The sequence below is a fragment of the Delphinapterus leucas genome, chromosome 8 (assembly GCF_059928025.1).
Source record: "Delphinapterus leucas isolate spDelLeu-1000000601 "Yukka" chromosome 8, BTC_Dleu_Yukka2, whole genome shotgun sequence".
NCBI lineage: Eukaryota > Metazoa > Chordata > Mammalia > Artiodactyla > Monodontidae > Delphinapterus > Delphinapterus leucas.
In genome coordinates, this window is record NC_143136.1 from 71,605,422 (window position 1) to 71,618,989 (window position 13,568).

The 13,568-nt window shown below is 37.9% G+C and overlaps 1 protein-coding gene across 1 annotated transcript in view; it reads left to right on the plus strand.

Annotated features, from left to right (window-relative positions):
- PLA2R1 (phospholipase A2 receptor 1) overlaps positions 1 to 13,568 on the plus strand; it is a 122,591-nt gene that overhangs the window by 73,699 nt on the left and 35,324 nt on the right. Inside the window, 5 exon segments of the mRNA XM_089916029.1 lie at positions 1,116 to 1,200; positions 3,453 to 3,585; positions 4,162 to 4,197; positions 4,661 to 4,818; positions 10,296 to 10,360. Of these exon segments, the coding sequence (XP_089772155.1) occupies positions 1,116 to 1,200; positions 3,453 to 3,585; positions 4,162 to 4,197; positions 4,661 to 4,818; positions 10,296 to 10,360 (477 nt within the window).

The following is a 13,568-nucleotide window of genomic DNA, read 5'->3' on the forward strand; positions in this document are numbered from 1 at the left end:
CAATGAGGAAAGGAATAAAAAGCTCTCAAGGCAGGGAGAGTGACGTGAGTTTTCAGCCTGGCCATTAAGATTAATATGCCTGGTTTAACCTTAAGGCAGCATTCTCACCTTCCCACAACCTTAAATGTAAGTTATTAGCATGGCAGTGACCAATGCACCTCAGTGATTCTGACCTTTTCTAAGTCACATTTTACTTTCATTTGTATTGTTCAGGCAAAGGAGCTCAAATATCTGAGAAGGGGATGCTTCAGAACAGGCTTGCTTCAGAACAGGCTTTCTTCTGTGCACTAAGGAAAATAAAGCATCTGTCATGACTTCTGGATCTTTTAAATCTTTAATTCTTCAAAATTATTCTCAGAAAATTATCTTAGTCAGATGATTCGTTGTATAATTAGGCTTTATTGCTTGATTTATTGAGTGCTCTCTGGTTTGACGCATTCGTCCTCAGCCTAATAGGAGGGAAGATGGTTCTCTGTGGGGCTTCTCACCAAGTCTAACCAGTGGTGACGGCTGAAGTTAATCTACCGTGCCTCAGACTGGTTTGCTGTGGAATTATTTACATTGGGACATTTAAAAAAAACCAAAAAAACAAATCTGCTTTGTACCTTTTATTAAATGGGGTGGTGGTGATTAACCTTCAGAGAATACATGAACATTTGACAAAAGAACAACAACAAATTAAAAGAGTAAAGTAGTATAAATAGTATAGTAAATTAGCAAATAAATAGTCCTCTAGGGAAAAGATGTTCCAAAAGTTCTTACCAACTTGCTTTCATGTGTTCTTGTCTTAACTGAAAGATATTGCCATTCCTAATGAACATGCGAAAGCCATGTTCTCAATACGGGCTGACTGTTCCCCCAACTGCCCATCACCAATGAGCACACCGTACAAACCAAGAGAAATGGGAAGTGAGATTAATCTTCTCTCAGTTCATTTTATAGCTCAGGTTTTGCTTACAGGAAATGTTCAATAAATGCTTGCTGACTTGACCAGTTTTGCCAGTAGCATCAGCTGTTCCCTACACAACTAAATACTTTAAAATATTTCTTGAACATTTTACATAATGTTGTGAATTCAATGGGAAGATCCAAGTTTTTGTTTCCTCTCTTCATAGGACAGAAGAAAGGCAGTTCTGGATTGGATTTAACAAAAGAAACCCACTGAATGCTGGCTCTTGGGAGTGGTCTGATGGAACTCCTGTAAGTCTTTCCAAGCTAGAGAAAAGAAAATGAATTCAAAGCAGGTGGCCCTGGAACCACTTGGTAAACCAACCAAGAGAACCTGGAAAGAATGACCATCTTCCCCATGACCCAAACCTAAATCAAAAACTGCACCAGACCTTGGTACCAAAAGAGTTATTTCAGCAAGGTCTTGAGAAACCTTTGCTAGCCAGATAGTTCTAAAGCCAGCTATAAGATCTCATCCCAAAAAGGAATCAAATTCTCTGAAAAAGCCCCCCAAACCATCTCCCATGTGAAGAATCTCCAGCAGAGAAGCAACTGTTCTCTAAAATAATACCAGGCTTCCTTTGCACCCCCACCCCCACACACCTCTGCTGCATAGCACCTGATTGTGTGAGTGTGGGACCCTTGTCTGTGTCACAGTGAAAAGAAACATTTTCAGTTTCTCTCACTCTAAAAGAACAGAAATGCCAGCCTTAGAAACAGCTCCTCCTTCCCAGACAAATGAAGTTATTTGGAAGGGAAAAAAAAGACTTGCTTTTCATTCAGCCTCACGTGTAAAAAAACCTCTATGAAGGAAAGAGGGAACTCACAATTACGTTTTGGGGTTTTTTTTTTTCAGGTACAATGAGGATGTCTCAGATTTTCCTCATAATAGGGAAAAAAACAGTAGCAGTATCCCAGATTAAAATGAGATCCATCTGAAGGCACATGCAAAATCAAGTTATTCAGTTTCACCTGTGAACTGGGGTTAGCAACAGCCTGCAGTGAGCATTTAATGCAGCTCCTGTTCACTGAGCCCTAATTATGTGCTCAGAACACATAATTGTGGAATTATGGAATTCCACAATTATGGAAACGCAGGTTTACGATGCTGAGTGCACTCCTGCGTGATCTCATTTCATCCTTAGGGTGATTCAATACAGTGGGTATTAAAATGATTAAAGAGTTTGCCTAAAATAATACATGAGAGACAGTACTTGTACACAGGTTGTCTGCCTCCAAAGCCACAATATCATAATGTCTCCTCGTTGGCAAAACAGCGGCAGCCAAACTTTGAAATAGTAAGATCAATAGAGAAAAGGGATCTATCTCTAGGCCTGCTACGTAGATGGTGTTCAAATCTGTAGCAAGGAAGGGGTTTGTGGAAAAGCTACATGCTTATAGTGGGAACAAAAATAGTAAGAGCGTGCTAGTTTAAAAAAATAACGATTCTACCCCAGTACTGCTTCTTTGAAAAGGGCATCAGGACCAGAGAACAGGAAGAGATCTTAGAGATCACCCAGCCCCACCCAACTGTTTTGCTGATGAAGAAATCAAGGCCCAGAGAGTGGAAGGGGCATAGCGGGGTGGACCTACCCCATAAATGGCAGCCACCACATGGCACAGTTGGGTGGTTAACATTAATACGGCACTTGGAGAATAAAATGTGGTACATAGAGGTTGAGAATGCATTTTAGTAAAACACACAAACAAACAAAAACTCATCAGTAATAGGACAGGAATAGACAATTTGGTTCAGGATCAATGAGATTAAGCGATGAAGCAGTGGACTGAGTCCCTTGCCACTTCCCTCTGGACAAAATAAATATCAAACTCATGCCATTCTCTGAATCTGAGCTTATATATATTTAAGTTAGATGAATTGTTGCATGACCGTGTAGATGTTTGAGGAGTATAAATGGTTTCAAAACCCTCTTTTTTTCAAATTTTGTACCTCAGTTTTACTCATGGTCCATCCACTCTTCTCTCAAGTAGTCATCAAATCATTGAGAAGGTTGAATCTCTAGTCAATACCCCGTTACGTGATCATTCCTGGAAAACATTGGATAGTTTCCTGATTAAAGCTAGGGTTGACTTAGAAGTCAGTGATTAGAGACTAAAAGCCTAGTATTTATGCAAAAGAATCTACATCAAAGGTGAGACTCGATTCTGAAGGATCCTTGAGCCTCTAAACAGTTTACCCAGGATCCCAGGGCTAGCCTAATCTTGCCAGTGAGAAAAGAGTGCAAGTTCATCTGACTTGTTCCTTCTGGAGAAAAGAGTAGAATGCCTCTTAAAGAAAGGGGGAAAAAAAGGCATCTTCAGGAAAAAAATGATAAAGCTTTGATTAGCTCGCTTTTCACAAATGTGGAACCACCTTTAACTGGCATCATAACCTACTTCCTCCAGAAGTCTATTGTGATTTATTTACAGGGATGCCTTTCTGATCTTTTGAAACTTTTTGCGGGGGATCATTATTAAGGAATAATGAACTTCATCTGCTGCAGGTTGTCTCTTCATTTTTAGACAATAATTATTTTGGAGAAGATGCAAGAAACTGTGCTGTTTATAAGGCGAATAAAACGTTGCTACCCTCATACTGTGGTTCCAAACGTGAATGGATATGCAAAATTCCAAGAGGTAAAAATATTAATAAGATCTTTACTATTTGTTTGCTTTCTGATAATCTATAGCATTTTCCCAAGTGAACAGTTACAGAGGTCTAAAATTTAAGCACCCTGGAGCACAGTACCAACAGCCTTCGTGATGAACCAAATTGTACTCTTTTAGCAAACAATGTATCATGGGGGAATGAGAAAAGATGACACCAGTGCAGTATGCTAACTTAGTAGGAAATGAAAATAACTGCCTATGTTGTGGAATACTGTATTTTGCAAGTACAACCTGGAAGAAATGTCACTGTGACATTACAAGCAAACAAAACTACTTATCAAATGAGTAAGTGAAAGCACCTGGCACAGTGTGTGACACACAGTAGGCTCTCAACAAGTATTCACATCCTTTTCTCTTTAACCAGAGGTCTCTCTTGAGCTTCCTCTTCAAGTATGAGAACTTACCACTTTCCAAACAACACCTGGTTCTTAAATGATCTTTTAAAAAGCAAAGTCCAAAATATTGTGTTTAGACCTGAAGTAATTCAGAGATAGTACACCTGTAAGTAAAGTTCACTCAAACCTGTTTGCTTTCACTCTGCAGATGTGAGACCCAAGATTCCACCCTGGTACCAGTATGGTAAGAACTATCCTGGCAGTTCTTGAATTTCTAATTCTGTGCTGTTTTGTAGCATTACTGTGTTATTACGTAGCTCCAATCGAGTTTCTCTTTTCTTGTGTCAATTGAGAACTAATTTTTTCAAATTAACAAATCCATCATTAATAAATAATCAAACTAATGTCACTAAATATTACTGAAGACATATCATAGCTTAACTCCATTTTCATGACACATGATTTAACAATATGTATCTATCCCAGACTTTTGAATATACGTGAATGTTTCTTATATGAAATAGACCAAGGAAAATAAGTAAATTGTATACTTATTTATGTGTGGGAGTGGGTGTATACACACACATTTTCTTAATGCTGAGTGACCAAGTTACACATTTGGGGTCAATCATAGTATACCCTGTTTAAGTCTGTATTACATTGCTCAATAATTGTTGCCTCACCTGTGTTGCTTATTTTTCTTTCAGATGCACCCTGGCTCTTTTATCAGGATGCAGAGTACCTTTTTCATACCTCTGCCACGGAATGGTCCTCCTTTGAGTTTGTCTGTGGCTGGCTGCGCAGTGATATTCTCACTATTCATTCTGAACGTGAACAAGAATTCATCCACGGCAAAATAAGAGCGGTACTTAAATATGATTAAATATGAGAAACTCAGAGCTTAACTCCTTCTTCTGTCCTTGAGGGATTTTGTTTTTATATTACTTCAGACATTTATCTGTTTCATTAAAAGTCTTAGATTTTTAAGAACTGTTTTTCTTCCTGTCACAGAGATTTAGAGCAAATAATGGAAACACAGGTTTACGATGCTGGTCAGTCATTTCACTTCTCCTCATGCTTTTTTAGCAACAAAGGATGAGAAAATAGCATTTTATTGTTTTTGTGAGGTTCATTCCATCATTCAATGCCTATTTATTGAGTCTACTCTTCTAGGGGCTGAGGCTCTATCAGTGATTAAAATAGACCAAAATTCCTGCCCACCTGGAGTTTTTAGTCTAGTCTGGGAAGGAAGACTGTAATCAATATAAATAAATAGAATTACATAATATTTTAGAAAAAGATAAATGGATAAATGCCATGGAGGAAAATAAAGCACAAATGAGCGACAAAGAGTACTGGGAGGTGCATGGCTGTTTTAATGTTTCAAATTTGACTTATAAGAGTACAATATTTTTTTAGACTCTATGCAGAAAATGGTAAGGAGTGGTTCTCCATTTCAACTTCAGATAGAGAAATCCTTTGAGAAGCTAGGCTTGTTAGAAAGCAGCATGCAAAATCCATTCAACAATGAATAGACTGCCAAGGAATAGTGTTGGTTTTCAGTGTATTTCTTCAGCAAGCATTTATTGAGCATTAGGTATGTCTCAGACATTGTGGTATTTGTCAAGGACACAAAAATAAAATACAGTCAGTGTCTTTAAAAAGCTGGAAATAACATGATGTGATAAGGGAAAAGGGAGCAGTATGTACAAATTACCAAGGGGGCACCAGGGAGGAAAAACCTCATTCCCAATTTTCCCTAGGAAATTGTTGAAGATAAGAAAGAGCCTTTTTTCTTTTCCCATAATTTAACATTAGTTCATGCTCTGCAGGAATCCTTGGTTGCTCTATCATCTTTTCCTATGCTTGTAAGTTGACTGTTAAAATGAAGCTCTGGATTAAAGCATCCTTGACTTGTAAGAGAATGTCTCCCCTCACACCTCATTGGGCTTTCCTGTTTCTATAATTCTGTTTGATACACATACAGCCTGTGAAGTGCATGCAGGTTGGGACTACTACTGCATTTTGATGGAAAAGTCAAGAACCAGAGGAGTTAGGTGACAACTGCACGGCCTTACAGAGACTCAGTGGCAGACCAACCATGAGAACTGGATGTTCCCCAGTATTATTGGTTCATGCATTGTTTTACTTCTCTTCATCTCCTACAAATGGAACACTCAAGCCAAAACTGTAATATTAAGTATTAACAAATTACATATCATGACCTCGGAAAATACATTTGTTTCTTTAGCTAGACAGCAGACTCCTCACCCCTGGCGGCAATAACAAGAGATCATGTGAATGGCTAAAAACGAATCCATGGACATGCAAAGTGCACGTCCCGAGAGGAGCTGATATTTGGCCAATACTTACTGTAACAGTGTCAAGCACGGCTAAGTACTAACATTTAATGGCATTTAATCTTTCTAAGAACTCTCTGTGGGAAGTTCTATCGTCAGCATAATTTACAGATGAAGAAGCTAAGACTCCAAAGAGGTGAAGGAACTTTGTTACACAGCAGCTAAGTAGTGGAATTTGGAAGTGATCTCAGGTCATCTGACTTACAAGGTCATTTTTAAAAATGGCTGCAGGCAGCAGAACAGCATATTCATTACATTAAAATGCTAGTTCTAAAATCCATCCAAAAAAAGGAAACCCTTGCTCATTGTTGGTGGGAATGTAAGTTGGTGCAACCTCTACAGAAAATAGTATGGAGGTTCCTCAAAGAACTAAATCCAGCAATTCCACTCCTGGGTATATATCTGAAAGAAAAATGAAAACACTAATTCGAAAAGATACATGCACCCCAATGTTCACAGCAGCACTATTTACAATAGCCAGGTCATGGAAGCAACCTAAATGCCCATCAACAGAGGAATGGATAAAGAAGATGTGGCACATATATACAATGGAATATCAGTCATAAAAAAGAATGAAATTTTGCCATTTGCAACACGTATATGGACCTAGAGGGTATCATGCTTCGTGAAATGTCAGACAGAGAAAGATAAATACTGTACGTTATCACTTATATGTGGAAGCTAAAAAACAAAACAAATGATTAATATAACGGAACAGAAACAAACTCACTGATACAGAAAACAAACTAGTGGTTATCAGTGGGGAGAGAAAAGGAGGACAAGATAGGGGTAGAGGATTAAGAGATATAACCTACTATGTATAAAATAAATAAGCTACAAGGATATACTGTACAGCATAGGGAAATATAGCCATTACTTTATAATAACTTTAAATGGGGTATAATCTATAAAAGTTTTGAATCACTATGTTGTATAGCTGAAACTAATATAATATTGTAAAACAACTATACCTCAACTTTTTAAAATTAATAAATAAAATAAAATAAAATCCCTCCCCAAAAGATGGCTGTCAGCTATGTCTCAGATATGCACAGTAAAGGGCTTCTTTGATCGTTCCAGCAGATCTTAGCTCTTTTAGGAACCTCTGCAGGTCTTCTCTCTTAACCTTTCCCTTAATTCACTCTCCCAGTCTTTGGTTGTTGGGAAGTCAGTGGAAATGGCAGAGTTAATGCCTCCCATTGAAGGGAAGAGTAAAACCCCACAGGCTTAGACATTTGAAAAGGCATAGCCATTGCCATGATCTAGTTGAGGACTAGATCTAGTGATCTCAAACCAGACAAACCTTGTAGTGTCTTAAATGGCAACATTATTACCAAACCTATGACCATATTAATAAAGAATGCCCTGTCAGTATTATGGGTGAGTGGCTGACTGATCTAACACAGAAGAATATCATCATAGGGAATATACAGACCAAGAATGGAGCAAGAAAGCCAAATGGGAAGGGTATCGATTTAGAAAAAAGAATGCTGTACATTTCGAAAACAGTTCTTCCTCCTGCTTAGTTTATAGCAGTTAGGCAATGTTTGTTGGTGGTAGCGGTGGTATTTACGGTGACCATTTACATTTCTTAACTAAGAAATCCCATGTCTAAGAACGTCTGGCTGGAATGAGTCAGTCCAGAAGTTCTGGATGAGGAACTAAACATGTAGAGGTCATACCACTCATTCTTGTGGCATGCCCATCCTATAGTTACAGGAAGAATAAGAATTAAATAATTAAATATTTTTAAAGTTACATATGTATTGTATAGCTCCTCTAAGAAGAGTAGTAACTCAGAAATGTGAAAGACAAAGACAACATTCAGTTGGGGAGTAGAAGAACTAATTATTGAAAAAGAAAGCTGGATGCATTTTTAAAAATCTGAAGCAGAATTTTTTTAACAGAATATTTCCAGCTTGGAAAAATGATGAGTCAGAATTTCCTCTTTGACTAACAGAAGACCACAAGGCATGATGCGAGGGAATTTTTGAGTACTAGTTTTTTGAGCCATCTTGTTGGTCAGATTAATGCCAAAAAAGTAAAAAAAAATGAGCACTTTAGGCGTTGTTTGACATGAACTAACATTTTTATGCTGTGTTGTACAATATTTGCATTTCAAAATTGCAATTTACTCTTACTTTTAAAATTTTATTTCAAAATATTTCTAACAAAAATATATCAAATCTATTAGTCATCCTCAAAAATCTGGTGTTTTAAATCCTTAAAATAACTTGGTTTTGCTATTTTTATGGAAACATTTTAAGAGATGACAGGTTGTTCTTCCTTATACTGCTTAGTAGATTAATATATTGGCTATTGCTGTGGGTTATTTCTTTTTGGTGTGTTCTTCCATATGATGCTATCTATAATGACTGCTTTTCTGTAACAAAACATAATTGATACTATGAGGTACACGGTTGTATCACATTTTTTATACAAAAGAATACTAATGTCTTCTATTGTTGCGGTTTCATACCTAAACTGAAATTTACAACATCTATTTTTCACATTGGATTTTTCACTTTGGGTGTCTCTATCTTGTCCTATGAATTTCTGTTCCATATCACAACAGGTTGTGATGTGCCCTGTGGAGGATTACCGTGCTATAATCGAGGTAGTAATAAATATGCCACTTAAGATGCAGTAGTTATACTTCCTCTTTAGAGGTCCTTAATTGGGGCAGTGAACAATTGGGCCATGATTTCCACTCCTGTTGCACATAAGACCTCTTTAGATTGAATGAAATTGTTGTGGTTCTTCCACTGATTTCAAAGCCAGTCTCCATGGACCCATTCCAAAATCTGACAATAGGAGTCTAAATTCAGCATGTAAGAACACGTCCGTGAAACAACAACTCAGGGATCCAAAATTATAGTTGCTCCATCTTGCATTATTTTCAAGTTGCTGATATGGCAGACAGCCACACTGATTAAGGAGTAAAAATACCTGTGTATAAATTAGAATGTTAGAGAGCTATTAGGTTCTGTTGTATGATGACCAGAAATTCACATGAAAAAATATTTATATATCTTAAAATGCATTCCCAAGTCTTTACAGAAGAAATGAAAGTGTAAATTTAAGTGTACAATGCCTTCAAATTAACAGGATTTTAGCATAAAAAATTAAGTTACATTTCACACACAGCACACACCCAATAAAGAATATTGATTTAAAGACCTTAGAGAAATCCTTAATGCCTGTTCTTCTTTTATAGTTAAAGAAGGAATTTCAATTTCCTGGGTCATAAGTCCAGTATTACATCTGCTCTAATGTGCATATGCATGTGCATGCCTATGGTGTTTCAAGTTTATTCTTTATTGTACTGGGATCTATGTAATAAATAATGGTGTAAATTCATAAAATATATAAAGGATAATTTTCTAGTTGTCAAACACTGGAAATACTGTAGTATTATTTTGTCCTATAATGCAGTTTCCATCTGAATGGGGAGGGTGCTAATACTTAGTTTAAAAACTTACCAATCAGACTAGTGCCTAAAATACAAATTATTTTTACTATTGAGATCTTTGTGCCTCGAATTGTTTTTCAAGTAGGTGGCATGTATAGTAAACTTCTATAAATCACTGAGGGCATAAAACACTAAATTTTTAGTCAAAAAAGGAATCCACATTCTATTTTACTTTACAATATTACTTTTTAAATTCCTTTTATGAGAGTTAGAGAATTTACTTTTAAATATATATAGGAAACATTGTAACAAAGTTATGGCATGTTGTATGAAATCAAAATAATTTTCAATATTTGATTCCAATTTTCTTACATAATGAGGAGGGAGTAGTTTAGAATAATGAAGTTTCAGGTCTTCTCAAGATGCTAGGCCTTAGTGTACTCTTCTTTAGATAATTGGGTAAAATACTGAAGAATAGAAAGCTATTGACAGTGACCCCATTAATCTTAATAGTGAAAAGGGAAAAAAAGTAGGATAAATGCTGACATTCTCTCTCTCTTTTTTAAATAGCTATCAAAGTATGGTGTAAACTGGTGGATTGGACTTCGGGAAGAAAGAGTCAATGATGAATTTCGGTATGGACATTGATTAATTTGCACTTAACTTTGTTTAACAGGTTTTTATTTGCAGAATGATTGGACTATATCTTAATGGTTAACTTGTTGAATAGGAGATTGGTTTAAGATGGTGCAGCAGAAGGATATGCTCTCACTCCCTCTTTCGAGAACACCAGAATCAGAAAAAACTGCTGAACAATCATCAACAGGAACACACTGGAACTCACCAAAAAAGAAACCTCACATCCAAAGACAAAGGAGAAGCCACAATGAGACTGTAGGAGGGGCGCAATCACAATAAAATCAAATCCCATAACTGCTGGGTGGGGGACTTACAATCTGGAGAACAGTTATACCACAGAAGTCCATCCACTAGAGTGAAGGTTCTGAGCCCCACATCAGGCTTCCGAACATGGGGGTCCAGGAATGGGGGGAGGAATTCCTAGAGAATCAGACTTTGAAGGCTAGTGGGATTTGATTGCAGGACTCGGACAGGACCAGGGGAAACAGAGACTCCACTCTTGGAGGGCACACACAAAGTAGTGTGCGCATCGGAACTCAGGGGAAGGAGCAGTGACCCCATAGGAGACTGAACCAGACCTACCTGCTAGTGTTGGAGGGTCTCCTGCAGAGGTGGGGGGTGGCTGTGCCTCACTGTGAGGACAAGGACACCGGCAGCAGAAGTTCTGGGAAGCACTCCTTGGCGTGAGCCCTCCCAGAGTCCACTATTAGCCCCACCAAAGAGCCATGTAGGCTACAGTGTTGGGTCACCTCAGACCAAACAACCAACAGGGAGGGAACCTAGCTCCACCCATCAGCAGACAAGCAGATTAAAGTTTTACTGAGCTCTGCCCACCAGAGCAACAGCCAGCTCTACCCACCACCAGTCCCTCCCATCAGGAAACTTGCACAAACCTCTTAGATAGCCTCATCCACCAGAGGGCAGAAAGCAGAAGCAAGAAGGACTACAGTCCTGCAGCCTGTGGAACAAAAACCACATTCACAGAACGATACACAAGATGGAAAGGCAGAGGGCTATGTACCAGATGAAGGAACAAGATAAAACCCCAGAAAAACAACTAAATAAAGTGGAGATAGGCAACCTTCCAGAAAAAGAATTCAGAATAATAATAGTGAAGATGATCCAGGACCTCGGAAAAAGAATGGAGGCAAAGATTGAGAAAATGCAAGAAATGTTTAACAAAGACCTAGAAGAATTAAAGAACAAACAAACAGAGATGAACAATACAATAACTGAAATGAAGATTACACTAGAAGGAATCAATAGCAGAATAACTGAGGCAGAAGAATGGATAAGTGACCTGGAAGACAGAATGGTGGAACTCACTGCCGCGGAAAAGAATAAAGAATGAAAATAAATGAAGCTAGGGCTTCCCTGGTGGTGCAGTGGTTGGGAATCCGCCTACCAATGCAGGGGATGTGGGTTCGTGCCCCAGTCTGGGAAGATCCAACATGCCGTGGAGCAGCTGGGCCCATGGGCCACGGCTGCTGAGCCTGCACATCTGGAACCTGTGCTCTGCAGCGGGAGAGGCCGCGACGGTGAGAGACCTGTGCAAAAAAAAAAAGAAGAAGAAGAAAAAGAAGAAATGAAGACAGCCTAAGAGACCTCTGGGACAATATTAAATGCAACAACATTCATATTACAGGGGTCCCAGAAGGAGAAGAGAGAGAGAAAGGACCCGAGAAAATATTTGAAGAGATTATAGTCATAAACGTCCATAACATGGGAAAGGAAATAGCCACCCAAGTCCAGGAAGCACAGAGAGTCCCATACAGGATAAACCCAAGGATAAACATGCGAGACACATAGTAATCAAATTGGCAAAAATTAAAGGCAAAGAAAAATTATTGAAAGCAGCAAGGGAAAAACAACAACATACAAGGGAACTCCCATAAGGTTAACAGCTGATTTCTCAGCAGAAACTCTACAAGCCAGAAGGAGTGGCATGATATACTTGAAGTGATGAAAGGGAAGAAACTACAACCAAGATTACTCTACCCAGCAAGGATCTCATTCAGATTCGCTGGAGAAATCAAAAGCTTTACAGACAAGCAAAAGCTAAGAGAATTCAGCACCACCAAACCAGCTCTACAACAAATGCTAAAGAAACTTCTCTAAGTGGGAAACACAAGAGAAGAAAAGGACCTACAAAAACAAACCCATAACAATTAAGAAAATGGTAATAGGAACATACATATTAGTAATCACCTTAAACATGAATGGATTAAATGCTCCAACCAAAAGACACCGGCTCGCTGAATGGATACAAAAACAAGACCCATATATATGCTGTCTACAAGAGACCCACTTCATACCTAGGGACACATACAGACTGAAAGTGAGTGGATGGAAAAAGATATTCCATGCAAATGGAAATCAAAAGAAAGCTGGAGTAGCAATACTCATATCAGATAAAATAGACTTTAAAATAAAGAATGTTACAAGAGACAAGGGAAGACACTACATAATGATCAAGGGATCAATCCAGGAAGAAAATATAACAATTATAAATATATATGCATCCAACATAGGAGCACCTCAATACATAAGGCAACTGCTAACAGCGATAAAAGAGGAAATCGACAGTAACACAATAATAGTGGGGGACCTTAACACCTCACCTACACCAATGGACAGATCATCCAAACAGAAAATTAATAAGGAAACACAAGCTCTAAATGACCCAATAGACCAGATAGATTTAATTGATATTTGTAGTACATTCAATCCAAAACCAGCAGATTACACTTTCTTCTCAAGTGCACACAGAACATTCTCCAGGATAGATCACATCTTGGGTCACTAATAAAGCATCAGTTAAATTTAAGAAAATTGAAATCATATCAAGCATCTTTTCTGACCACAACGCTATGAGATTAGAAATCAATTACAGGGAAAAAAAAGAAAAAAACACAAACACATGGAGGCTAAACAATACATTACTAAATAACCAAGAGATCACTGAAGAAATCAAAGAGGAAATCAAAAAACACCTAGAGACAAATGACAATGAAAACACGATGATCCAAAACCTATGGGATGCAGCAAAAGCAGTTTGAAGAGGGAAGTATATAGCTATACAAGCCCACCTCAAGAAACAAGAAAAATCTCAAATATAACAATCTAACTTTACACCTAAAGGAACCAGAGAAAGAAGAACAAAAAAACCCCAAAGTTGGTAGAAGGAAAGAAATCATAAACATC